Genomic DNA, 27,570 nt, shown 5'->3' on the forward strand with positions numbered 1-27,570 from the left:
TGAGCAAGGGACTCACGTCTGAGCATACCCTGCCAACTTATGGCGAACAAAGCAGTACAAAAGGGGTTGGTGATGGACGGAGCATCTGAACCAATCAAACACTCACACCCAGTCTAAAGATCTGGGTTTAATCCATCACCGTTCTTTAGCCCACTCCGTCCATCACCACCCCCTTTTGTACCGCTTCTCACACTTCCCAGCGTCTTGTGTCAGCATTTCCCATGAGTGCTTGCTCCTCGCACTGTGTTCTCATCATCATTCCACTTCCTCAGACTGTTCACCCGACCCGTGCCATTTTACACTGCCCGCGGATGCCAGCTCTCCAACCTTTCCACCGGTTCCACCTCCTTAAACTACCTGCAAGTGCTAATTTACACTTCCCACCGGTGTAAGCTCCTCAAAATATTCACTCGTGCTAGCTGTTCTTCTGGTCTACAGGTGACACCTTCTCATACTGCCAATGCGGGCTCACTTTCTCATAGTGCCCACCAGTGCAATAGGGGCGATCTCCTTACATCAACACTGCCACCTGTAACAGCTCCCCAAAATGTTCAGGAGTGTCCTTTTTGCACACACCTGTCTGTGCCTACTCACACAGCCCAGCCATTGGTCCCTCTCCTTACTCCTAGTATGGTATCAAAGCTTCCCTCTTCATCTGCGCCAGCCTTGCCAGTTAAACATATATCATGATGCCAGCTTCTCGCCACCCAGTAGTGAAAGCCACACTGATCACCGTTACAAGAAGCGCTCCCTGGTCCCTAGTGCCACCTTCCTATCTTACTCTGACTACAGAGTCCAACATCCTGCCTTTCAAAGGTTTACAACTTGGAAGAGTTGTAAATCCCCGCTGCTGTTATCCCAGTTTAGCAGATTTTTTTTATTATTTCGAAACAATAAAAAAGATGAATGGCCCCTGCTTGATGCGATGGGCGTGCCTTCCGGTTTCACATAACTTTGCAGCGGTGCATTAACCTACTGTGCTATCTTACCAACAATCACATTTATTTCTTTCTTATAACATCAAAAAGTAGTGAGTCCACAGAAGCACTACATTCTTGAGAGCAATTAATCACAATAGAAACTCGTAGGGGATAAAAATATAGAATACATGAATAATACATAGGCTTTCCTGTTTTCAGTTTCTATTTTTGATCAATTCTGGTGGGGTTTTTTCAGTGTTTTCAATATCTTAAAAAACAGTTGTTATCAGTGGTTACACATTTTCGCGCCACTAAAAACAACAGAAAAAGTGTTTTTCCGGTGTTTATGGAACGTTTTGCTTTTATTATTGCTTGCTTTCTGCACTGAAAGAACATGGTATATAGACAGTGTACTTATAGTGTATATGAGGTCCAAATTGATTTTTGCAAATGAATCTTACTGTAGTACACCATACAATACTTCTTCAGTGAGTCTTTGGGTCATAAGCGCTCATTCTTTCCTTCCCATGTAATCTTCTGTGAAAAGTCCCTCTCAGCATTCATAGGCCCTTGGGCTGAGAACCATCAGCTAAGGGACACAGTTGGGATGACTCTTTCTTTGATGTCACATAAAGCACGAAATGATAAATATTTGCATTTTAGTTCCTATGCATAAGAAAACAGTGCACCAGAATGGACTAAAAAGTCAATAGCATCCCTCATTAAGTCTGAAGATGGTAAAGATGCTTTCAGCATACCATCTAACAAGTGGCAAGGATCTCCTACAGGGAATCACTTCAGCTCGGGTATCAATTTTGACAGGTCATCACACAACTTTTTTATATACGTAGCTGAATCACTGCAAATACAAACAATATCACTCCAATCTTTGTTGAACTTGGAAAGAACCTTTTTTGCAGAGCATTATAAGTGACACTGAGTTCAATGATTTCCAAAAGTCTGGTGTTATGTTTTCACTACTATCCCAGATGCTTGGTGATATATATACTTGTCACTATACCTTGCATTGAATGTTTAAAGCCTGAGGTGTTGGCAATTCCCCTACTATCAATACTGAACCCACTAGAAACTATGGTCATGTGTATTAAGGGGTTTTACCCATTCTCTGTGGGTAAATGTGATGACACATATTAGGAAATATTTTTATGAAACCAGCCATTTTACCTATCAGTGAAAGAATCAAATGCAGCCAAAATATCAAATATGAGTTTTTATATTTTCTGATTCTCAACAGTTTATAAAATAATTAAACTAGACCTAAAACATGAAACTAAACCCTGCATCTTTAGACCAAAGGCCACAAAACTGAAAAAAGTAAAAGGAAGAAGAAACAACATTTTAGTCGCATCCCTAAAGAACAAAACTCAAGCAGAATAATGTTAGCCAGTCTTCCTTACTGCTAGCTTGTATAACAAAGTTACATTGTATTGACACCTACAGGAAGAAAAAATGCCTCTTTCACTCTCTTTTTCCTTTCTTTGATTGGCATTTAGTTTGAAGTTGTGCAGATGTTTTTTCAGTGTTTATATGTTTTCACCGGTGAGGGCTATTTATCTTTCAGTGGGGTTTTATCAGTTATATTTAGGTTTAAACCTAAAACCCCACAGCCTAATAATACATGATACAAAGAACATAAAACCCTCCCTCCCCACCACCCAAGAAGCTATTATTAAATTAGTCTATTATCGAGGTCACTCCAAACAGCAAATTCAATTAACTGCGCATGTCAAGTGCTATGAGGAACTACTAAAATTGTACAGAGTCCCTGGTTATAGTTTTAAGAAGCATTTGCAATGCAATAGGTCTCGCATGTACAATGCAATAGGTCTTGCATTTACAAGAGTTTGAGCTATTGGCATTGTAAATGACAATTCCTTTTATTTACGTGTTGACTTTTAAAACATAAAGAAAAGGCATTGTCATTTACAATGCAAATAGCTTAAACTCTCGCAAATGCGAGACCTATTGCATTGCAAATGCTTGTCTTTGAGTGGCACTGGACATTGATAGATGTGGTGCCATTTTCTCCATTATTACCTGCATGCAACAGTGTTCTGTGTTGGGTGAGGTGCTATGCATATCATGTTCACAAGAAACCATGCCACTGGCGGGGCGAGCATTGAACCCCACTCGTTTCTGATATTCTGCAATACCCCCTTTGTTTTAGGGGTCAGAGTGTTATTTGTAGACCGGTGCTGGCACAAAGATGTTGTCTATACAAAGTTGTTTTATTCTTTTTTGCCCAATTGTTCATATAAGGTGCACCGTTTGTTGTGTCGGTGGTGTATGCAGGAGTATTGGATCTTGCTCTATTTCGTGAGTGGAATGTTGTACCTGAGTGGGTTGGGAGGGTGAACTTGTGGTTAGTCGTGTGTGGTAGTGTTTAGGGCCATTAAAAGACCAATCCATTGCAGAAAAGGGGTTGTTTCCCAAATGTATTTCTTGATGCGAATGTTACTCCTTTGTCTGGTGTGTCACGCTGAGTGTTGCACACAAGGTGCTGCGAAAATGGAAATGTCGCCCATAAACAAAGCAAAAACTTGGAAGCCATTCTCTCGAGAATTTCATCAATTGCTTGTAGAAGGGTAATGTTCTGGTAGTTCGAGATTACCTAAGAGTTACAATTTCAGTATTTTTCAGAGGGTCTTGGATAATAATTTCTTTTTTCCAGCATTGAGTGCCGATCACTCTTAATAAAAATGTTCTATAGTGGAGGAGCAACGCGTTGAGCATGATGGCCGCTTAGGACCTCAGCTCCGTGTAGCTAGCCCCCCAGCTTGCTGATCCTGTAGACAATCCTGATTTTGCAGTGCGCCGCCCACTCGCTGTTGTGCCGCTGTGATCCCGTCCGTTTCTCCAGTCGAGCTGCGGTAACAGGGGCCGGAGTTGCACCGAGTGGAAGTTGCGGCCGCGGGCGGATGAGCCCGGGGACCCGAGTGACGGCGATTGCCGGAGAGTAATGGAATAACAACGGTGGCAGCGACTGGAAGTGTCCGGACCGCCCCACGGGCGAAGAAGAAGAGTGGGCCTATTATTCATCGGGGTGCTGGCCGTGGTACTGACGGAGGTCCCGCTTATGGCTCCGGGCCCCGGAGCGGTACTGAGTGCAGAGCGGCGCCCGAGGAAGGGAGAGTAGACGGAACGTGTGCCCCGGGACTGAGGGTCAGCTGCGGTGCCAACGGACAGGGGTGTCGGGACCGGCCCGCTGCGGGGGTGCCATCGGGACCAACGGAGTTGGAGGTGCTCGGTTTTCCACCTCCCCCCCACCCCCCTCCACCCCCCTCCCTCTCCAGGTACTGTGGGAATACCTTCTGTGTGTGGCTGGACGACACTGCACTTCAGGAATCGCCAGGGCCGGCCCGCGATCAGTGACAAAGGGAACGTCATCACCACCAAAGATCGCCATCTGCTGGCTGAGGCGTGGCTGGAATCTGCGTGACTCTCCGGTCCCGTGGATGTGGTGTGGACCGGAGCTGCGGCGATAGTGAGCAGTGCCCTGGAGCGTGGGGAGCAATGAGGATCACAGCTGCTGGGGGCTGCAGCGGTGTGACCTCGCCGGCGGCCTGAAATTGTCAGATCTGACTGCGGAGTGGAGTGGCAGAGTTTGGCGGGGTGGGAGGTGCTGCGGAGTGGGGCGGCTTGGAGACGGCAACGCTGCTGGTGATGGGTGAGATGGTTCGGCCCACATGCTAGGATCTGAAGAGGGAGAATCGCGCCAGCTGGGCTGAATGCCACAAACATTGCTGCATTGAGTGACCTGCATGACCTGGTCCTGCTGTCGGCCCGCGGGGTGGTGTTGATGAGGACCTGTGGCTCCCGGCCTCGCGCGCTCTTTGGCGAGGCGGACGTGGTTGGAGCGCATCACCTGGCTGTTTCTACTGCTCCGGGACTGACTGGGACCGCTGAGCCCGATCAAGCGCTAGTGGGCGCCCCTACGTGTGAAGTGCTTTGGAGTGGACCCTGAGGTGCCGAGGGCGTGGCCTGTCTGGGTGCATTTAAAGGGGTATTTTGGTGGCCAGATCCCGAGCTTTGGACTGCTGTTTCCCGTGAGCGATACCAACTGGCCGGTCCGGCTTCAGGCGGTAATTTTGTACCACCGAGAGTCGGCCTCTTGCTAGGGTCTGACTTAACATTTGGCTTGCGGGGCGGTGAGGTGGCGTAGCGGCGACACGCATTGGGGAACAATCACTATGGCAGCCAGGGAGAAGTGGACAAGCCTGTGCCCAGATCGTCTAGAGGTCCTAAGCCGGTCCAGTTCAACAAGCTGGACCGTTATACCTTGCCTAGGGGGTCGCCGGCGGAAGCGAAGGGGTCCCAAATGACAAGTGGGGACTCCTCTGATGCGCCGAGGGATCTAACGTTGTCGGACGTGATGGCAGCCATCGAGGGAGTCCAGGCGTCACTGGGACAGAAGATGAAATCTCTCAATAGCAAATTGGACACGGTGACAATAGAAGTCAACCTCATCCAGGCCGATCTCACCAAAGCAAATGAGGTTAAAACACTGGATATAAAGACTGCCAGCTTACTAGAGGATGTGACACAACTTCAGCAGGAGGTACGTGATCTTAAAGCCTCTTGGGCCCTGGCAGATAGGAAGCTAGACGATTTTGAAGGGAGAGCCAGACGAAACAACGTGCGCATACTTGGGGTCCCTGAGAATGTGGAGAATTCGGCCCCGGATCTGTTTGTTGAAGATATAATTCTTAATCATCTTAAACCCAAGGGTCTGGGGATTTTTCACGGTTGAGCGGGCACACAGGGTTCCAGGGGGCAGGCCAAGGCCTGGTGCTCCCCCCCGTCCGATGATAGCAAGGGTCCTAAATTTTAGGGACCGGGATGTGATACTGCAGGCGGCCCGCGTGGGAGGGCCCCTCCAGTATGAAAACACTTCTCTCTCCTTCTTTCCAGACTTTACACCACTTGTACAGAAACAACGGCAAAGCTTCCTGCCGGTAAAGAAGAAAGTGAGGGATAAGGACTTACGATATGGAATGATGTTCCCGGCGAAACTGAGGGTGGAGGCGAGAGGAAAAACATAGTTTTTTGATAACCCGGAGGTGACGGCGGATTGGATAGATTGCTTCTACTCGACTGAATCGGAGAGACATGGTCAAGAGGGAGAGGGAGACCGGCAGGAGGCTGAGTGAGAGTGGAGGGTGGGGTTGGGGTACCGAGACTATGGTTGGTCGGGATACTGTCCCCGCTGTGGAACTGAAATGCGGATGCGGGCTGTGGGGAGCCATGCGGGGTGCCTCGGAAACACCGAATTATTGTTTGCCATAGAGCTGGGGGAGGGGCACAGTACATCGATTCTCCTCCCCGTTACTATATTTAGTTGGAAGTGTGAGTTTGAGTGTGGGGCGACACGCACACTGCCAGTTGGGGATGGGCGTAAGCCTTAAGCAGGGGTACAGGGAAGGTGGGGGGATCCAGGGGTGGTTTCCTTTTTTTGGTTAAAGCAGGCACAGTTCGGGGGTTTGCTATGCTATTGTTTTTTGCATCAGGTGAAGGGAGTACAATCAGATGCTAGCGGTGTGAGGTGAATGTCAGGCACTAGTCAGGGAACGGGGATACGGGTGTTGAGCTGGAGTGTTAATGGCCTGGGCGACGAGATAAAGAGAAGTATGGTGAATCAACTAATCAGAAGACATTCCCCAGAAGTTGCATTGTTACAGGAGACACACCTGGTCGGGAATCGATGTATGGCCCTCCATAAATGAGGATATAAATTGGTGGCACACGCGGGGTTTACATCGGGCTCTAGGGGAGTTGGTATCCTCATGAAGAATTCCTTTGCGTTGGATATACAGGCTACTTGGTCTGACCAGAGAGGTAGATATGTGGGCGTCTCGGGACGGTTTGGAGGTAGAACAGTTACATTCCTATAAATCTATGTGCCGCCCGGCCTTCAGTCCGATACTTTCAGAGATTTAAGTGCCGTCTTTTTGACACTGCCCGTCGGGCTGCTGGTCCTGGGTGGAGATTTCAATACGGTACTCGATGGAGGACTGGATCGGCACCCGGCACGTATTTGTACCCCGTCGCAAAGGTGGCTCCCTGATTTCCTGGAAACACTGGAGCTGGTTGATGGTTGGAGGGTCTGCAATCCGACTCAGAGATGCTTTACTCATGTGTCCGCTGCGCACAAAAGTATGTCCAGGTTGGACTACATATTGATACCGGCTGCTATGGTGGACAAAGTTAGGGAGGCACGGTATCCTGGCAGGGGCATTTCAGATCATTCTCCGATGTCGCTACGGGTCGAACTTGGACGGCCAGCGCTTGGTAGGGTAGCTCCGATTAGCGCTTGGCAGCTTCAAGACCCAGCCACTAAGAAAGAGATACTCTGGGTTTCATACTGTTATTTCCGTGAGAATGTCGGCACTGTTGATTCGGCGCAGTCGCTCTGGGAGGCGTATAAAGTGGTACTGAGGGGCGAGGTCCTCTCCCTGGTTGCTGGCAGGAAGAAGAAACAGCAGGAGGAGGTGACTAGGGCAGAGGCGGAAGTGATAAAGTTGGAGGAACGTGTCGCTGGGTCGGCTGACCCGGGAGACCTCCACTTACTGAAGTTAAAGCAAGAGGAGTATCAGGGCCTCTCTAGGGAGAGGGCAATTGCACATAACCAGGCCCTGCAGAGTTGAATTTATGAGCATGGGGATAAGGCCGGTAAGCTGATTGCTTGGTTGGAGTGTGGTGAAACGGCCACATTTGAAACATTTGAATCCCTAAAACAACAGTACAGGCTGAATGATAATGAACATTTTCGATACTGATGGATTAGACATGCTCTTCTTACCCACATATCTAGAGACATGGAACTTCCGGAGGCTTCTCTGCTCGAGGACCGAGTGTTAGACGGGCAAATCCCGGCCAAAACTATCTCCCTAATCTATAGGAAGCTTGCTAACAATATGGAGGACCCGTTGGGGAGTATTGGAGCAGCGTGGGTGGCAGATGGACTGGAATTGGAGGATGAAGACTGGGTAGAAGACTGGGTAGAAGCAGTCTCATCCCCCAAAGTAGTTGCAATTCAGATGAGGCTCCGACTGGTGCAGTTTAAGATCTTGCATAGGTCATATCTCACTGGGCCTAGGATAGTGCATATGGGGCGTGCGTGGTTGGTGCCGGAGATAGTGGGGCCTGGATCCGACAGAGTTACGGATCCGCAGGCAGTGGCAGGGGTATTTTCTGAATATTTCAAGGAAGTATATACTTCGGTGGGCGGTTTTGCAGAGGCTGAAAATGCGGAAATGATCAAAGATATCGGCATGCCGAGTCTATCTGAAGAGTCCAGGAAGTACCTGGACTCCTCTTTCACGGATGATGAAGTCGCATAGGCGATTAGAGGCATAAGATCTGGGAAGGTATTGGGCCCAAACGGGATACCGATTGAATTATACAAACTAAATGCCCATAAGGTTGCTCCGCATATTCGGGCCATGTTTCTAGAGAGTAGGGAGCCGGGCCAGCTTCCGTACGACCAGAGGGTGACAAACATCGTGGTCATCCACAAGACGGGCAAATCTAGGACGGATCCTTCCTCATATAGACCCATCTCACTTCTCAATGCTGAGCCCAAGATTTTGGCAAAACTACTCGCCCACAGATTGGTCAAGGTCATTATGACCCTGATACACCCCAATCAATCCGGCTTTATGCCACGTAGAAGCACGGCCCTTAACTTGCGGAGGCTACATGAGATACTGGGTGGTTCCCATAAGATATTGGAGCCGGCAGTCTTGGTTTCCTTGGATGCCACTATGGCATTTGACAGGGTTGAATGGACCTATCTATTTGCTGTTCTGGCCAAGTTGGGCTTTGGCCCGGTGTTTATCGGCTGGGTTCGACTGTTGTATGCCTCTCCATTGGCCAGAGTGATTGTACATAATTGTAGATCCGCGGATTTTGCCCTCGGTAGAGGCACGAGGCAGGGATGCCCATTATCTCCTCTCCTGTTCGCGCTGGCGTTGGAGCCTCTGGCGGCATGGGTAAGGTGGGACCGGTCGATACGTGGCCTGCGGTGGACACCTGAATGGGAAGACAAGATTTCGCTGTATGCGGATGATATTTTGCTATACCTTACTAACCCCAGGGCGTCCATTCGTAATTTTTTGGCTGTCCTGGCCATTTTTGGTAGATACTCCAGGTTTGCTATTAACTGGTCAAAGTCGGTATTGTTCGTTTTGTCGGGAGCGCGCCGCCTGTGATCCCTCAGTCCTGCCCGATAAAGATTGAATTGAATGGATTTAAATATCTTGGTATCTATATATCCTTAGACCCGAAGATGAGGTATGCTAATAATTTGGGGCCCCCTTTGGATCGGTTTAGAAAAGATGTAGTGCGTTGGAGGGCTCTCCCCCTCTCGTTACTCGGGAGGGCGGTATTATTCAAGATGATGGCCTTGCCTCGGTGTCTGTACATGCTCCAAAACACAATGGATCCTGTGCCGCTCTCGTATTTTAAGGGGATTGAGACACTTCAACGGCAGCTTCTATGGGAAGGCAGGCCCTGTATAGCTTTTACCAAATTGGTCCTCCCATGGTACGATGGAGGCACCGGTCTCCCAGACTTGAGGAAATATTACTGGGCCTCGCACCTGGTGGCGGTGAACCACATGATTTACGGGCCCCCTTAGGACCCGGGATATGCTATGGATCGTGGGCAAGCACTGGGTGGAGATATCATGAAAGCCTTGTACGCCAGACCTGAGAGGTTCATGCTGACGGGCCTGACGGCGCACGCTGTTCGGATACACTTCAACCAGAAGTTTGGGGTGGGAGGGCAGATTGACGCTGGCCACCCGCTGTTCTTTTCCGAGAAGCTGTGGACCTTGTGGAGGTCTAAGGGGTTCGATAAATGGGACCTCATCAGAATCAGTCAGATTAAAGATGTGTGGGGGAAGGGCAGTGTGCAGACATTTGAATCCCTAAAACAACAGTACAGGCTGAATGATAATGAACATTTTCGATACTGATGGATTAGACATGCTCTTCTTACCCACATATCTAGAGACATGGAACTTCCGGAGGCTTCTCTGCTCGAGGACCGAGTGTTAGACGGGCAAATCCCGGCCAAAACTATCTCCCTAATCTATAGGAAGCTTGCTAACAATATGGAGGACCCGTTGGGGAGTATTGGAGCAGCGTGGGTGGCAGATTGACTGGAATTGGAGGATGAAGACTGGGTAGAAGACTGGGTAGAAGCAGTCTCATCCCCCAAAGTAGTTGCAATTCAGATGAGGCTCCGACTGGTGCAGTTTAAGATCTTGCATAGGTCATATCTCACTGGGCCTAGGTTAGTGCATATGGGGCGTGCGTCGAGCGGAGAATGTAGGAGGGGCTGTGGGGAACTTGGCACTTTTATGCATATATTATGGCACTGTGAGGAGATACAAACCCTCTGGGCAGCGGTGCACGACGAGATCAAAGGGGTACTGGGAGAGGAGATACGACCAGAGGCCTGGAGGTGTGTCTTAAATGTAGGGGAGCCCACGGATTTGAATGGATATTTGAAACAGTGGGTAACGTTGGCATGCATGGTGGCTAAGCGCAATATTGCTCAGATGTGGGGAGCCAGCAGGCCACCCCAGATTACTAAATGGACCGAAGATCTAGATTGGTGCATGTTCAGAGAAAGGGCCGTGTACGTGGCCAGCGGTTGTCCGGAGAAGTGGGGGAAGATTTGGGGGCTTGGAATAGTTATCGTGGCGAATTATGCACACCCCCGATGCGACAAAGGGAAGCAGAACCACGGGAATCCCCGTGATCCCAAGTTTATCAATATTGTGATTATGGTTTCTGTACGAATGACAACTTAAACCTCACAATGATGTCAATTATTGTTCACCCGATGCTAATGTTTTTTTTTTATAAAAATAAATAAATAAATAAAAAGAAAATTTCTAAAGTACGCCTGGACAGACTTTGCCACCACTCTTTTCATAGCCTGCTAGATGCGCGGAGGGCAAGGGTCTAGGTGTGAGCCTGATGTAATGCCTAAAATGAAGTTTTCTAATATCTTTTCGTCCAGAATGTCAGAGGATGACCAGGTGTTCATTAGAGCTCCCCATGACCTCTTCTTGGCCGAATGGTTGCACTGATGTCTGTGTCTCTTCAGCCTTAGTAGTTAGTAGTTAATTAGTTTATTAGTCAATTAAAACCATGAACCAAATCACACAGTTTAAAAATACATGCAGAATGGATAAAAAGGAGATTTGTCATACAACTAGTCAAGCCACCACTCATCGCGCTACAAGCCCTTTGCTTTCTTCAACTTTCCTTCCTAGGTATTTTATTCGGGATACCAAACCCTAAGCTATGTTGGATAAAAGTGACTAAACAGGGGCTGATCTTTACCCTAATGTCTAAAACCGCAAGCTTGCGATTAGGATAGCTAAAAAGTCCTTTAAGTAAATTTATGTTATGTTATGTTATGTTATAGACATTTATTCGGCGCACACCTGCCCCAGCAAAAGGGCGTCCTGACGCCTGACAAGGTAACCAACACAACACAACTAAAAAAGGCAGCAGACTAAGAAGAAACTGGCTTTAAGGGAATAAAAAAAGTCTTGATGGCCCTACGAAACAGGAAGAGGTTGTCAGATGCACGTATTAATATATGTAATTAAGGTGCATGTATGTAGGGCAGGTATGAATATAGTGCCAGATAGGCTATGAGTCCCGCTGTTAAAGTGCAACTGTGCAAGACTTCACATCATTAAAAATACAAAAATAGACAAAGTAATTATCTGAGCCTAACGAGATAGGGAGCTGCTGATTATTACAATCCCTAGCATCCCTTCCTTAACAATTTCTGTGCATGATAAGTTAACATAAGAGGTTTCTGAGTTATCACGTTTTGGGATTACATTCAGGGACACCCTGCAGATTACACATCGCATAGCCAGTTAGCTGATCATTTTCTTAAAGATGTTCAATAACTGAGTCAATCTAATGTTCAGCATGGTGTTGTTTGGGTCCATGGACTCAACCAGTGCAGGCTTGCACAACCTAATTCCCCGTTCAAGGAACTCCCGCCTTAATAGAAGTCTTCGTTGAACCATCAAGACAGGACAAACACAGACAATGTGAAGCAGTGTTTCATTCCCCTGGTGGCATAGATGACAGGACCAATCTTCACTTAGACTAGACATCCTCCATTTTGGCATGAGGTCTAGCGTAGGTATTTCTCTGAATCTTAGGGCCAGAAATTACTGTTTGATCTTCAGGTGGAAAGGTGCGGCCAGCAGGACTGATTCTTTGTAAAATTATATTAATATCAGCCACCCATGGTGACATCTTGACAGTCTTTGTTTGTCTGCCACCCAACTTAACAATTTAGTAGATTTATTTACTAGGTTCGCCCAGAGACATTAGAGGTCCAAAGGTCACCCAGTTCATGTGTCCTAATGCCATTTTCTAAATATTTCTTGTGAGCACCATTGCCCCGTTGCAAGTTAATTTCTATCCAGACTAGATTAGGCAGGGTGTATTCAGCTGCTGGTCACAGGTTATGACAAAGCTTTACAAATGCCACCTGTCTAGCAAGTGTCTGTTTTGTAAGCAGGAATTGTAGCCGGATTTGCACTTTAGAGGCCGACTTGGGGAGCTTAAAGATTTGTTTATAGGCTCTTATCATCAGTTTTTCTAACAAAAGAGCATCATCGCCCAGCGTAATATCTGTTAAGTATGCAAGGTTGGCAGCAGTTTGGCTTTCATAACTGATCCCATGGGCTTTAGATCATGGCCAGTGACGAGAAGCCATAATTGAGTGCCTGCGCTTTCGCCCTTATCGCCCTTATCGCCGCCTCCTGGGAAACAAAGGAGCCATTTGCATCTATTTTCACTCCTTGGTAAACATAGAGTTTGACCTGGTCAATTGTCTTTCCTTTGATAAGCCATGTTTGATTGATCTTAGAGGGACAATTGCACACCATCACACTTGTTTTTGAAAAATGTATTTCCAGGCCATTCTTTTCAGTATAATCTCCAAGAGTGTTAAGCAGCCTTTGAAGTCCTATTCGGGAGTTGCTGAACAGCACCAGGTCATCAGCGTAGATGATATGTGACATTTATTGTCTTCCATCTGTCGGAGCGTGAGCCTTCTGTTCGTCTAGCTCAGTGGAGAGATCTGACAAAAATAGGTTAAAGAGGAAGGGGGCTAGGACACAGCCCTATTTTACGCCTAAGGTTGTTTGCACCTTCCTTGATACGCAGGAGCCATCTCCAATTTTAATCTTGACCCAGGTGTCCGAATATACCAGCCTAATTGCTTGTAGGATGTTCGGTGGGATGCCCCATCGCTGAAGCTTGATTCATAATCTGTTCTGGGAGACACCATCAAAAGCTGCTTTAAAATCTACAAAGCACAGGTATAGGGGTATCCTAGTTGCTTTTGCTCTGTTCCTGATTAGGTTCAGGGCCATAAGATTGGTTGCAGTAGCTTGGCCCCGTTGGAAGCCAGTTTGGTTTAAGGGGATTCTTTCATTGTCGTGGGACCAGGATTCCAGATCATGGAGTAGCAACGTTGAAAAATATTTTAACTCAACATCCATTAATGCTTATAACCTATAGTTGCTGGGTGAACATGCCAAGCCTTTTTAGGTCTCCGCCTAGCGAAGGCTGCGCTTGCGCAGTCTTGGTGGGGAGATCTCATGTTTTACAGAGTGGGGCTTGAACCCGCCCCTCTTCTCCATTGGCTGGCTTCCTAAACGGAGGCCAGCCATTGGAGGAGAGGGGCGTCACTCCGTTTAAGCCAGATTCGGGGGTGTGTTTTTTACTTTCTTTATCTCCGCTTCCCATTGGCTGGAATTTTACCTTCCAGCCAATCGGAAGAGGAGAGAAAGAAAAACACGCCCCCCAGTCCGAAAATGTCGGGGCTTTTCGGAGAGCCATTTCTGCTGGACCGCCGCCGGAAGAAGTAGAGAAGCTGCCGAGTCCTCCGCACCAGCCGGTGAGTGCGTGCTTTTCTGTCCCCCCTGTTCCCTCGTTGTGCGTGCCTTTCTGTCCCCCTGTTCCCTCATTGTGCGTGCTTTTCTGCCCCCCGTTCCCTCGTTGTGCGTGCTTTTCTGCCCCCCGTTCCCTTGTTGTGCGTGCGTTTCTGCCCCCCCCGTTCCCTCGAGACCATTTTGATCACTGGTCACCATTTTGTCTTGGGTGACACCGTGCCTGGTGTAGGGTTTGTGAGAATTTTGTGTTTTGTAGTAATTACGGTTGTGCGGTGTTTGCTATTTGTCAGAATGGCGGACGGAGGATAAGGTGGCGTTTGCATGTCGGTTGCCTGAGAGGGAGGAACACACTGATTTGTTATGTGCGGGAGCAGTGTCGAGAGGCCACCCGATACGACGTGCCTCCAATGGTGTGGAAGTAGCTAGGCTGGCGTGTGCACCACCACACCGCAATGTAGGGCGAGAGATGCTGTAACCAGGTGGGGCTGCTCCTAGTGCGGTGAGCGGCCCCGGGAGTGCATGGGGTGGGCTCTTGTACACCTGCATAGCTCGCGCTAACAGCATGCAGCGAGGCTGCGTGTCAAGGGGAGGCCCCATTGCTTTCAGAGGCAGCGTGGCACGTGCAGAGCATGCATCTGGCCTCCGCAGGTAGAGTGGGTGCAAGGAAGTCCAGGGTGCGGAGGCCAAAGTGATTTAAAGAGAAGCACATAGGAATTACGTGGTAGGATGGGCCAGACGCATCAACAAGCTGGGAGGAGGGTGGGAAAAGGGAACCCAGCAGCATAACGGTGGCTGTGCCATCATAGAGCCCACCATGGGGCAGGTAATGTACACATGAGACCCAGGTGCCCAATATGCTTTTCTGCCCCCCTGTTCCCTCGTTGTGCGTGCTTTTCTGCCCCCGTTCCCTCATTGTGCGTGCTTTTCTGCCCCCCTGTTCCCTTGTTGTGCGTGCTTTTCTGCCCCCTGTTCCCTCATTGTGCTTGCTTTTCTGCCCCCCTGTTCCCTCGTTGTGCTTGCTTTTCTGCCCCCCCTGTTCTCTCGTTGTGATAGTTTTTTCTGGCCTCTCTTCCCTATGTGTGGCTCTGTGTGTGTGTGTGTGGGGGGGGGGGGGGGCTCTCTGTGTGTGTGTGTGGGGCTCGCTGTGTGTGGGGGGCTCTCTGTGTGGTGGGGCTCTGTGTGTGTTCGGGGCTCTCTGTGTGTGTGCGGGGCTCTCTGTGTGTGTGTATGTGGCTCTCTGTGTGTGTGGGGGGCTCTCTGTGTGTGCGGGACTCTCTGTGTGTGTGTGGGGTTCTGTGTGTGTGTGTGTGGCTCTGTGTGTGTGTGGGGCTCTCTGTGTGATTGGGGGCTCTCTGTGTGTGTGTGTGAGGGGGCTCTGTGTGTGTGGGGGGCTTGTGTGTGCGGGGGGCTCTGTGTGTGTGGGGGGCTCTGTGTGTGGGGGGCTCTGTGTGTGGGGGGCTCTGTGTGTGGGGGGCTCTCTGTGGGGGGGCTCTCTGTGTGGGGGGCTCTCTGTGTGTGTGTGGGGGGCACTCTGTGTGTGTGGGGGGCTCTCTGTGTGTGTGTGGGGGCTCTGTGTGTGTGGGGGCTCTCTGTGTGTGGGGGGGGCTCTCTGTGTGTGTGTGTGGGGGGGGCTGTGTGTGTGGCTCTGTGTTTGTGAGTCTCTCTGTGTGTGTGTGGGTGTGGGTGCAAATGCAATAGGTCTCGCATTTGCGAGAGGTTAAGCTATTGACATTGTAAATGACAATGCCATTTATTTATCTGTTTTCAAAACCAACACATAACATTTTTTTTTGTCATTTACAATGCCAATAGCTCTAACTTTGGCAAAGGCGAGACCGTTGCATTGTAAATGCTTGTTTAAAAATGGGATGAAGAATGGAGCTATCCAGAATAACGTTGTTTTCCAAAATGAAATTAAACATTGACACTAGGAAGACCGCCCATTTTGGGGAAAGATGTTTCAATACTGACTGCCTGCAGTAGCCCATTTGGCCAGGGGGCACAGTCGGCCTGGGACTTATTGATGACCTTCTCTACTTTGTGTGCTGTAATTTTCCGCTGTGCCACAATCGTTTTATTAGGACAGTATGTACTAGCTGAAGGAGTCAAACCGCTCTTCAAGTGTGATTTTAGGTAATGTACCCATTTTGTTTGCAGCAGCAGGGCCTTTCTCGTTCCTATTGATTATCTACCAAAATCTTTTCGAAACGTGCATTTTAGAGGCGTTTCATAACTGAGCCCACAATGTTTCTTGTTTTGCTTGTTTATGCTTCCAGATCCCTTTTTTTAGCTCCCGTCTTCATTTACGGAGTTGTTGTAATAGTTCAAGGTCTCCTGGATGTTGACGTGATTGCCGGAAAGGTCTGCCTGTTTCCTTTCTTATGTTCCAAATATGGATGGGCATAATTGACGATTTGCCATGATCAAGTCAAATTCCCTTCTTGTGCCTCATCTCACTGTTGATTTTAGTCATATTATTGGAAAGAGTCTCCCATGTCACTATTGGATTGAGATCTAGTTGGGATAGGTCCTGTAACCTTGAAACTTCATCCTCTACTAATGAATTAATGGAGCCAGGCTCCACTTCAGGCACTTTAAGTTTTCTGAGTGTGTTTCTCCCGAGAAGGTATGAAATGCCTCAAGTTTGCGCTGGGATGCATTCACCCTTATGACCTGAAGGTTGGGATCGCTTTCCACAACATGGCTTATACTGTAGTCACAAACCTGATGATAAAGGGGCATTGAAACTAGCATATAATCAATAATTGAAACCGTGTTACCACAGACCCTTGACCAGCCAGGTGGGATGTCAGATGGTTTTCGGCCATTTAGTGTCAGCAGACCCAATAGTTCACTGGCTTTTATGAGTTCTTTTCCTGGGTTACCCCTCCGTAAGTTTGATGGTATTGCTTGCTCTGGGAGGGGGCACACTGCGTCAATATGTTCCTCCGGGGTGACAAATGTTGTTTTTACATTTGTCACCCCGAGTGGGACGGGTATGGTCAGACGTGAGTCCCGTGCTCTCCAAGCCATTGGAATCAAGCTATCCTGGCTGATGAGGGCTGAAAGCCCGAAACCGGTCCTAGGATGCTGGTTTCCAGTCCAGAGAAGACCTGGCTTGGCAGTTTGGGCTGGACTGTTCCCATGAGGCACAGGGTCAAGATTGATTTGCATATGGCTGGGTTCAAACTGGAATGGCATGGTGAGCAAAAAAACGATGGATTTAGGCCCAGATCTCTGTACTGGGGTGAATGTATGACATTATTCTGTATTATGTCCATCAACTTTTGTTTTACATTCATATAACTCCTGTTACCCTTGATGGGATGTTGAATCTCTTCTCTGTCGAGTAGCAGGCTACTCCGGAACCCATAAAGGATTAGTGCTGAAAATTAGTATACTGAAATATGAAGTAATTTGAGTGGTGGATATGTTAGTTATTTGGATTGAGAAGGATTGGGGAGGGGTAAAAAAGGAAAAAGATTTGCATTTATGTAGTGCTTGTAACCCTGATGAGGTGTTGAAATGCTTTGTTGGCGAGTAGCACGCTACTTTTGAACCCATAAAGGATTAGTGGTAAATTAGTATAGTGGAATAGGCAATTAGAGAAGTGGACATGTTAGTCTGGTATTTTGATTGAAAAGGATAGTTGAGGGATAGAAGAGTGACTGGTTTCTTTTTTTAGGTCATATCAGTAGGAGGAGGCTTTTGGATGAGTAAAAAGGGTTTTTGGAGGGGAAGAGTCACAGGGAGGTGTTTAGAAAGGTTTGTTTTGGGAGATTGATATTGTAAGGAGGGGTAGAGTAGGAGAGAGTCAAGAAAGGGTTATTTTTGGGAACATAGTAGTGGTATGGGGTTTGGGATAAATGAGAGAGTGGGTGTAGAGGATATAATGATAGATGTATAGGGTGAGAGATAGGGTAGTGAATTGGAAAGCGTAGTAGAAAGAAGTATGAGATGAGTCAGAAAGTTGGGCTAGAAGATATATTGAGAGAAGTATAGGCTGAGAAATAGGGTAGTGCATAAAAATGATGAATTAGAAGAAAGTGATAAATATATAGATCCATTAGTACATTCAAAGTATATAGATGCAAAAAGGAGGTAGGTATATGCAGATTAAAGATATTGATAGAGGTACAGGATGAGAAATAGGATAGTGCATTGGATTTGCTTTTTGAGGAGAAAAGTAACAGACACACAGATCCAAGTACATGGAGGTACACAGATGCACAATGGAAGCAAGTACATGTAGACCAAAGATGATTTTTTTTCTTTTTTATAACTGCATAATTATTGTACATGTTTATACAAAGCAATACACAAAGAGAGGCACATATCTATAGTGAAAATAAATGCTTATATACAGAGGGACAAATACATAGGGTGGGTATTAATAAATAGGAACATGGGTAGCATTCCTGGCCCGACCAGTCTCGAACAGGCTCAAACAGGCACTCACTTCTGTCCTCTCTACCCTTGGCTTCGACGGCCAGGCTGAGACGCCCTAAGCCGGGGCCATTTATAACCCTAGTAGTCTGGTGACCCCTTCAGCCAATGGGAACCCTAGCCCTAACACTATCCAATCACAACACAAGCCCTAACATCTAGAACCAATAGGCGACCAGGACCTTACAGCCAATCTTAGCCCTAGTCCAAGCAACCAATCAGTTTAAAAAACCCTGAACTCTACATCCAGTAGAGGCCCTAGCCCTACCAGTAGTTTCAACCATAGTCCAAGCAACCAGTGGCACAAGAAGCACTATTCCCTACTTCCAGTAGAAAGCCTAACCCTACTCTTAGTCCCACACCTAGTCCAGCAACCAATCCCACCAGAAGCCCTAATCGCTACTTCCAATTAAAGGCCTAACCCTAGCTCTAGTCCAAACCACGAATAACACCGGACGCCCTAGTCCCTACTTTCAATAGAAACCCTAGCAATAGCCCCAACCCTACATTGATTGTATCACAGACCCAGAAACCAATCAGAACCCTCAGATACCCAACCAATGAGGACACTAACCCATATCCAATAGAAACCTCAGATACAACCACCAATCAGTGTACCCATATACCAAATAATTTCAGACTATATAAGGTACCAGCTACCTCAGACAAGGTTTGCTGGCCAGGGAGTTGGAAGCTGCTCCTGTACTCCGTGATCTCCTAGGAGACAGACAGGCTCAATCCAAACTTTGGTTAGGCCCTAATAACTTGTCCTCTAACAAAACTATTTTTATAAAACTTTACTCCCTCTCCGGTCCAAAAAACAAAGTGCACAGTCCCTATTAAATCCAGTTTAAACAGCTTACAGCAGATTACTGCTGTATCAGGGGGGAAGGGGGCTGGTTTAACTGATTTGTTAACACAAAATGGTTGCTGGGGGTGCAATGCTTAACATACAGGTCTTAGCACAGAGCAAAGGAGACATGTGGGGGGGGGGGGGGGGGGGAACTGATAGTCACGGGGAATGAGAGGGGAAAAACTACAGAGTTTGGACTTTAAATCCCACAATTCAACAGGTTAAATGGGATCAGTCCCAGGCAGGAAAAACCACAAGTTTAAACACAAAAACATTGGATAAATGATGCAATCACTGGCAGGTTAAAACTACAATTTTAAACTTTAACAGCCAGAGGCAAAGACAGTTAGAGACATTTAAAAAGAAAAAAAATAAGATGATGCAATCACAGGTAGGGAAAATCGTTTTTTAAAACTTTTTTAGGAAAGAGACAGCACTAGTCTGCCTCCTTACCACTTCCTGGACTCTGCTCACTGCAGTCTGGGGCACAGGTAGGCAAAAGTATTATCAATCCTAGTGACTGCTGTGGTGCGATTTCAAGGCCTTTTAGTTTTATAAAGGCCACATTTATGAGGAAAACTTGTATTTTACATTTCTAATGTGTATGTTTACTATAGGCTTTATAATCAGCAATTTCTACTTATTTAAACGAGTTTTGCAAGCTATATAATCCTTCTCAATTTACAACCTGTTCCATTCTCATTCCACTTCTCTAGTGTGCAGTTTTACAACTTTGGTTATATTTGCAAACCACGTCGTTTTTGGGTCAATGTCATGGGGCCTCGCATACACTATTGGCATGTGGGGGAGATTATTTGAATAAAGTGGAATAAAAATTGATGTCTTCTCCTGTAATGTTGTTCCTTACTCTCCCTCTTCACAGAAGACAGTAAGTATATCTGAGCCAAACCTTTTATTAAGGTACACAGGTCGCGCTATAAACAGAGCGCCGAGCGTGTAACATACACCAGCTCCGGTCGCTTCTCTCTCCCGTCTCTCCTTCGCGCTCTTTCTCCACCTCTTGCGCGCATGCGCTAGTGTTCCGCCCAGGCTCCGGCGCGCCGCGTCATGACGTCGGGCGTCGGAGTCTAGAGCGCAACACTACATATCTCCTTCTTTTCCAATGACAAAACCATGACAAAGTCCAAACATCAATAGTCACTCATATCATAGTCCTTGAATCGAGGTGGCATGGTGACCGCCCTTCCGACTCAGGTTCGCCTTACCGGTGTGAGCTCTTCTCTGTTGTCATCACAGGGAAGACCTTTTTCTCTCTTGGATGCGTCCGCTTCCTTTTCTCCAGCTGGGGTCGCGCTCACCTCGGTTTCTTCTGACCGTGCTTGTTCCTTCTCTTCTCTGCTTCCTAGGGTAGGTCTTTCCTTAATTCCCTCATTCCCTATCACACTCTCTTCATCATAGTAGGCTGGCTCCTGGTCTTCTTCCTCTTCTTCCTTGGCCACGGGCCACTGCATGATCTTGTTAACTTTTGCCATGCGGTCTTGGGACCACACTCTCCCATCACTGAGCAAGGCAGCTCTTCCGTGTACTTCTTGCACTTGTAGAGGCTTGCTGTACTTGCTTTCGCCTTTTCTTTGGAGAGTCGCTAGCTTGACTCTAACCCACTCCCCTTTTTCCAGAGCCGTGTCCATTGTGTTGTGTCTTTTGTTGTAATGCGCGGCATACACCCTTTGAGCCCTCTCCATGTTGTGCTGGACTACTGCCGGTGACCATTTGCTCGTCACAGTTTTTTCTCTCCATGCCACATTGTCTCTCGTGAAGGGGAGCCTGCCTCTCAGGATTTGGAAGGGGCTGTACCCTAGCTCTGTAGGGGTGATCCTGTAGGCCTACAACATGCTCTGTACTTCCACTTCCCAGTCTTTTCCTTGCATTATGGCTGCCTGTATGGATCCCATTAGTACACGGTTAAACCGTTCCACCTGACCATTACAAGCAGGGTGATACACTGCCGTGTGTTTCGACTTTATTCCGTTCCTCTCCATATACTTGTTCCATTTGTCCGATGTGAACTGCGGCCCATTGTCGCTTAATATTGTTCTCGGTATCCCTTCCCTCAAGAACAGTGAGGTGAGGAATTTCAGCACCGTGTCCATAGTTTCATGCACATCCGTCTCGGGCCATTTAGAGTATTTGTCTATGACTACACATACATACTTGGCTATGCCCTTGTTGTCGAGTATGGGTCCCAAAATGTCTACTGCTATGTCCTCCCATGGATTCTGGGGTTGTTCGAATTTTCCCAATGCTGGTCTCAGGGGTCTTAGGATTTTATCAGCTCCTTGGCACTGGCCACATTCCCTCACTTGTCTTTCGATATGGTTGTCCATCCCCGGCCACCAATACATTTGTTTAGCTCTCAACTTACTTTGTTTTGACAATGCCAAGATGACCCTCGTGGAGTTGCTTCAGAAGTAGGGGAATTAAAGTCATCGGAGGAATCACCTTGTCCCCCCTGTACATGAAAATGCCTGAGTCACTCATCGACAACTCCTTCCGTATTTCATAGTACTTCCTCAGGTCTTCTTTGAGGCGTCTTTTCTCTGGCCATCCCGAGATCAAGTATTGCTTTACCTCCTCCATTTCTCCATCTTTCTCATACGCCAGGGCCCACTCCTGCCTGCTGATGGCCTTCTCTGCGTCCTCCATCACTGCCACCATCTCGTCAGTCAGGTGGAACCGCCTGTGCATCCTCCATGGCTGAGGCTCGGCTCAGATAATCCGCAACCTTATTACGTGTCCCTGGTAGGTATTCCACATCATAGGTGTAGTCGAGGAGCTTGAGTGTCATCTTTGCGATGCGCGAAGTGGCCGTGTCGTGTCCACTAGAGGTCAACACCTTGACAAGAGGCTTGTGGTCAGTTTGCAGTTTGAAGCGGGTGCCCCAGACGAATTGTCTAAATTTTCCCATGGCCCAAGAGACCGCCAGCATTTCTTTCTCGATGACACTGTATTTTTGCTCCGTGGGTGACAGCGCTCTGGACGCGAAACTGAGCGTCTCCACAGTACCATCCGCTCTCGCTTGTGCCAGCACTGCTCCCAGCCCTTTTTCGCTGGCATCCGTGGTGAGGATGGTGTTGCTCTTGGGGTCAAAGCCATGCAGCGGCACTGCGCCACTGATGTCAAGCTTCAACCTTTCAAATTCACGTTGTGCCTCTTCATCCCATGCGAATTGTGACTTGTCCCTGATGAGCTGGCGGAGTTTGTGAGTCTTGGTGGCGAAGTGTCTTACGAATTTACTATAGTACTCCGCCATCCCGAGGAATGACCTCACTTCTTCCTTGTTGACCGGGGCTCTCGCATCACAAATGGCTTTCACATTTTGTCGTTTGGGAGTTATTCCTTCGTTTCCAATTTCATGCCCTAAGTATGTGACTGATGACATGCCCAGCTTGCACTTACTCCACTCAGCCGTGAGACCTCTCTCCTGGAGTACCGTGAGCACTTTTGTTATTTTCTCATCATGATCTTCTTGACTGGTGCTCATGATCAGGATGTCGTCCTGAAAGTACTGGACACCCGGTGAGTCCTTAAACAGACGGTGCATCAATTTTTGGAACACCGCCGCTGCAGAGGCCAGCCCAAACGGCATGCGTCGAAATTGATAACACCCAAATGGTGTGATGAACGAGGTTAGTTTCCTGCTCGACGGGTGCAAGTCGATCTGATGATACGCCGACGTGAGGTCTATTGTGGAGAACCAGGATACCCCTTTTGTTCTGGCTAACATTTCCTCAATCCTTGGTAGGGGGAACTTTTCTACAATTAAGCATTTGTTGAGCTCGCGAAGGTCCACACATAAGCGTACTTTGCCATTGGGTTTCCTGGCCACAACTAGGGGGGCCAACCATTCGGAGCTGTCTATTGGTTCTATTATCCCTTGATCTTCCAATCTTTGGAGTTCCAGCCGGACTGCCTCTTTCACAGCAATGGGAATGTTTCTGACTTTGTGGGAAACAGGTCGGGCTCCTTCCTTGAGGATTATTTTGTGCACAAACTTGTCCAGCTTGCCAACCGTCTCTCCGAATACTGTAGGGAAGGCCTGCTTCAGTTTGTCTTGCAGTGGCCATGGGTAGTCTTCCGTCAGTAGAATTTGTTCTTTGCCACCCGGATCCAACTTGATGCCCAAGTCGCCTTGGTCTCTCCAGCCTAGCACTGAGGGACCCCTCTCTGCCACATACAGCTTGCAGTTCGCAGATCTGCCTCTGAATTCAAACCTCAGGGTGCGGAAGCCAACCATGGGGATTGCATTCTCTGTGTACGAAATGGGACGTATGTCCGTGGGATCCAGTCGGGCACCCAGGATAGGTACAAAGTCTTCTTCCCATACCGACCGTTGGACAATGGAGTACGGGGAACCTGAGTCGATTGCAATGTGAACTTTCACTCCCCCTATCAACATATCTGTGCGAGGCTTGTCTGAGCGTCCGCCTGCTACCTCCAACACGTGTTCCTCGATGCACAAGACCATGTCGTCTTCCACCAGATCGTCATCATCTCGGGCCTCCAACGAGGACTGCCCTATGTATTTCACCACAGTTCTTTTCCCTTTCTTGCGGCACACTTTCTCAAAATGTCCGACAATGCCGCAGAACGAGCACCTGGCGCGAAACGCAGGACACCTTTTGTCTTGTGCTGAATGATCTGCACTCCCGCACCTGTAGCAGGAAAATTTGTTGTCCGAGTGTTGTCTACTAGTCGCAGCTTGCTTTCCTGCCCATCTTGGGTCTTGCCTTCTTTCTCCCGTTGCTCCTTTGTACCTCGTGGATGAGGACGCGTCATCTATCTTGTTCACCATCTGTCTCTGCGCGCATTCCTTTTTTGCGGAGTCTGCACATCGCTTCGAAAGTTCAGCCTTCTTTACCATGGCGATGACTTCTTTGAGTGACGTCTCTCCCTGTGCCCACACCTTGTCCTGAACTGACCTGTTCGTGGTGTGCATGACTATCTGGTCTTTGATATATTCATCCTGTAGCTGCCCATATTTGCACGTGATGGCTAGTCGTCTCAGAGCCGCCACATAATCATCTATTGACTCTCCTTGCTCTTGTTTCCTTTGTTGGAAGTTGTACCGGTCGACCGACACGCAGACCGCCGGGCGAAAGTGGTTGTCTAGGTCTTCTAAGGCATTCTTGAAGTCATCATCGGCCGCAGCTGGCCTCTCTGCCGGCACTATGTTTGTGTACACTCGCACCCCTTCTGGACCCAGGTTGTGCAGCAGTAATCTTTTCTTCCTAGCATTGGTGAACGTCTCACCATTTTCATCCTCTAAGGCCTCCACGTAGTTCTTGAAATACTCCCTCCAGTCCTCCCATTTCATTAGGGGTTCTCCTGGTCTGGGTAGGAAAGGGACAGGGGCTGTGAGGGATGACATTTGGTTGCTCATTCTGGGCGCTGTTTCTGGCTCTCCGTCCCTGTTCCCTGGGCTGCCGGGAGCGCTGGGATTACTTTCTCTATCTGCGTTGTCCCTTTGGCTATTGGGACTGCGTGGTGCATCAATTGGGTTGTCTTGTGAGGTGCTGGGGAGGTGCACTTCTCCTTCCTCCCTATCACTGTCTCTTTTTTCTGCCAGGGTCTCAGCTGTGTTATCTGCTGCGCAGTGCTGGCCTTGTACTGCCCTGAGGTGGCAGGGCTAATTGCTATGCTGGGTACTGGTGTGTCGTGCTGCTGCCACGCTCTGTTGTGAATAGCGCTATTTTCTGGGCCTGCTTTCAGGCTTATGGCTCTCTTCTCACTCTCTGACCTGTGGCTCCTTGTGCTCCTGAAGCAGCTTCCTCGGCGGTGCTGTGTGGGGGGGTGGGGTGATCCCAGTCCTCGTCGCCACTGTAATGTTGTTCCTTGCTCTCCCCCTTCACAGAAGACAGTAAGTATATCTGAGCCAAACCTTTTTATTAAGGTACACAGGTCGCGCTATAAACAGAGCGCCAAGCGTGTAACATACACCAGCTCCGGTCGCTTCTCTCTCCCGTCTCTCCTTCGCGCTCTTTCTCCACCTCTTGCGCGCATGCGCTAGTGTTCCGCCCAGGCTCCGGCGCGCCGCGTCATGACGTCGGGCGTCGGAGTCTAGAGCGCAACACTACATCTCCTTGTATTGAAGCTAATTGGGCGACTAAATTAGTTATTACATTCAGGACATCAAGTTTATCCAAATAAATAACTGCATTCATTGAATTGAATTTGTTGTTGTTTTCAGATTAGAAGAGATCTTGTGAAATTAAATCAGTCTGTGATCAGTCCAGGCTGTGGCAACCACGTCGTTAGTGACCCATCTGGTGCAAAAAATAGATCCATAGTATATTTTGCGACATTTGTACTATCGATTACCTGAGAGCTTGACTGTTCCCATGCATTTTCGGTAAGTCAAAAATGTCACAGAGTGTGGTTACATTTCCACCAGATGCGGTTGAAACTTAGCACTAATTGACAGTCAGCAGATGTAGCCTGTTACACAGAATATGTAGTTAAAGTTTCTGTGCTTGCATCCTGGTTTTGGTTTATAATGCATTAGGTAATGGAAATCTGCGTTGATTAAAGGCCATCGTTAAGATGTTTAATGCAAGTGCCCTTTGGATTGCCACTGAAACTAATGGAGAGATTGAATTTCCCATCATCCAACTGAGAGAGAGAGCGTTGCACTTTGGTCAGTTATTTAGCAATGCATGCTAGCTATATTTTCTTTTTTGCTTAGTATTTTTTTCCTTTTATCTTTATTAATTGTCATAGAATATCAATGGCCTACATTCAATTCAGGAACACATATTATCACAGTTCACATAAAGTACATTCCCAGATAGATAACCAGGTATTAAACTCTGGAAAAAGGCAGTTGTATAAAAATATATCAGTTTTTCATTGTTGCTTATATTTAGTGTAATTGATAAAACATTGAATACGTTTGCTGCACAGTAAGGCACTTGCAATCTTTTCAGAGGCTGCTGCCATGGAAATGTTTTGCAATAAAAGCCAACCCTTAATTGTTGTACAAAAGCAATATAATCATCTGTAATTGAATTGTCAGAAATGCAAATGTTATCTGTGTGACATTTAGTATTGCTGTACTGCCCTTTCTAATTATCTTTATTAAAGGCTGAGTCTAACAAAAGAGATGCTTGAAAATTAGAACTGGTTTGTTGCATCAGGTGACATTTATTTCCTGGGTAACTTTGTCTAGACCTTGATGTTTAATTATTGGCTTTTTTCTCCTCAAGGCTTTTTGTGCAAAATTGGAACTGTCTACATTGTTCTGCATTAAAGAGTGCCTGCTAAAGATGCAACAACAGGTTGGTGTTTTTCTTTTTTTCGCCCCTTTTTTTTTATTTAAATATAAATAAACGTCTGCATTGCAATCACATGAATAGGAACTTGACCTTATTTTTGTTACTTTGATTTCGCTTTTAAATGAGCGATTTTTGCCTGCTTAGGAATAGGTGTGAACAATTCTCCATAGCACACTTCACCCATAAAGATTTTCTAGAAGGTGTTAGAATGCTGACTTTGTCAGCATATTCCCATGGTGGAGGGGTGTAGAATTGAAGATGATATTCAGATAGCAACAGAGGATGTGACTTCTGGGAAGTCTCCATGCGAGCACAGACTCCCCGTGGGACTGTACAAAACCAATAGGAAGACAAGGCTTTCCTCTCACTTATGCGCTATGTTTAAGGATGCAAAATCCTCTGATGCGATATGCCTTGAGTTTAGCAGGGCAGAAATCTCATTCCTCTCAGCTGCTTTGGTCCTAATGTTATGCATTGCTATCAAATACTCCCTGTAGATGGTTACAGTTATTCATTTCTGCAAACAAGGCATTGTCTTAAATTTCCTAGAAGAAAGCAGGCCTGAATCTCAACGAGATTGTGAATGTCAGACATATTACCCACCTGATTATGGAACAGTTTGTAGCCAGATGGCTGGACAAGACGCTAGAAAATCTTGAACTGTCGCAATTATGTTTAAAATAACGTGGTTATGTCCTTGTCCATAATACTCTCGAGATTGAATAGCTGAAAAAAAGTTCTGCAGTGATACTATTCTCAAAATAGCAATGCCGATAAGCAGGTATAATTTAAATATTCTTAACTCTTGAATGTGGAATAGCCCTGATTTTTTGGTTACTTGGGTCTGCCCCAGTCTCCTGGTGGCCTCTCTTACTCCACCTTCCCAACTGCCCAGTTTAGTCATTTAATTCTCTTTATAATGCATGTCTCTGCCAACCTCCAATCGATGGCCCTTCCTTCACCCTCATTGTTCATACAACCCGGCATCCATCTTATTTCTAGTTGCGTTGTCCCCCTCAATGGGTGCTTGTAATTGAGATCACCACTTCTTTGAATATGGGTTCTCTTGTATTCCAATTTCTCCACGTC

General features: G+C 47.4%; 1 protein-coding gene across 2 annotated transcripts in view; it reads left to right on the forward strand.

Annotated features, from left to right (window-relative positions):
- The window catches only part of SPATA6 (spermatogenesis associated 6), a 478,099-nt gene that overhangs the window by 45,962 nt on the left and 404,567 nt on the right, over positions 1 to 27,570 (forward strand). For both annotated transcript variants that reach the window (XM_078671405.1, XM_078671396.1), the window contains exon 2: positions 26,413 to 26,484. In XM_078671405.1, the coding sequence (XP_078527531.1) occupies positions 26,473 to 26,484 (12 nt within the window). In that variant the 5' untranslated portion in view covers positions 26,413 to 26,472. The remainder of the gene's footprint in view (positions 1 to 26,412; positions 26,485 to 27,570) is intronic.

The sequence above is a fragment of the Lissotriton helveticus genome, chromosome 1_2 (assembly GCF_964261635.1).
Source record: "Lissotriton helveticus chromosome 1_2, aLisHel1.1, whole genome shotgun sequence".
Classification (NCBI taxonomy): domain Eukaryota; kingdom Metazoa; phylum Chordata; class Amphibia; order Caudata; family Salamandridae; genus Lissotriton; species Lissotriton helveticus.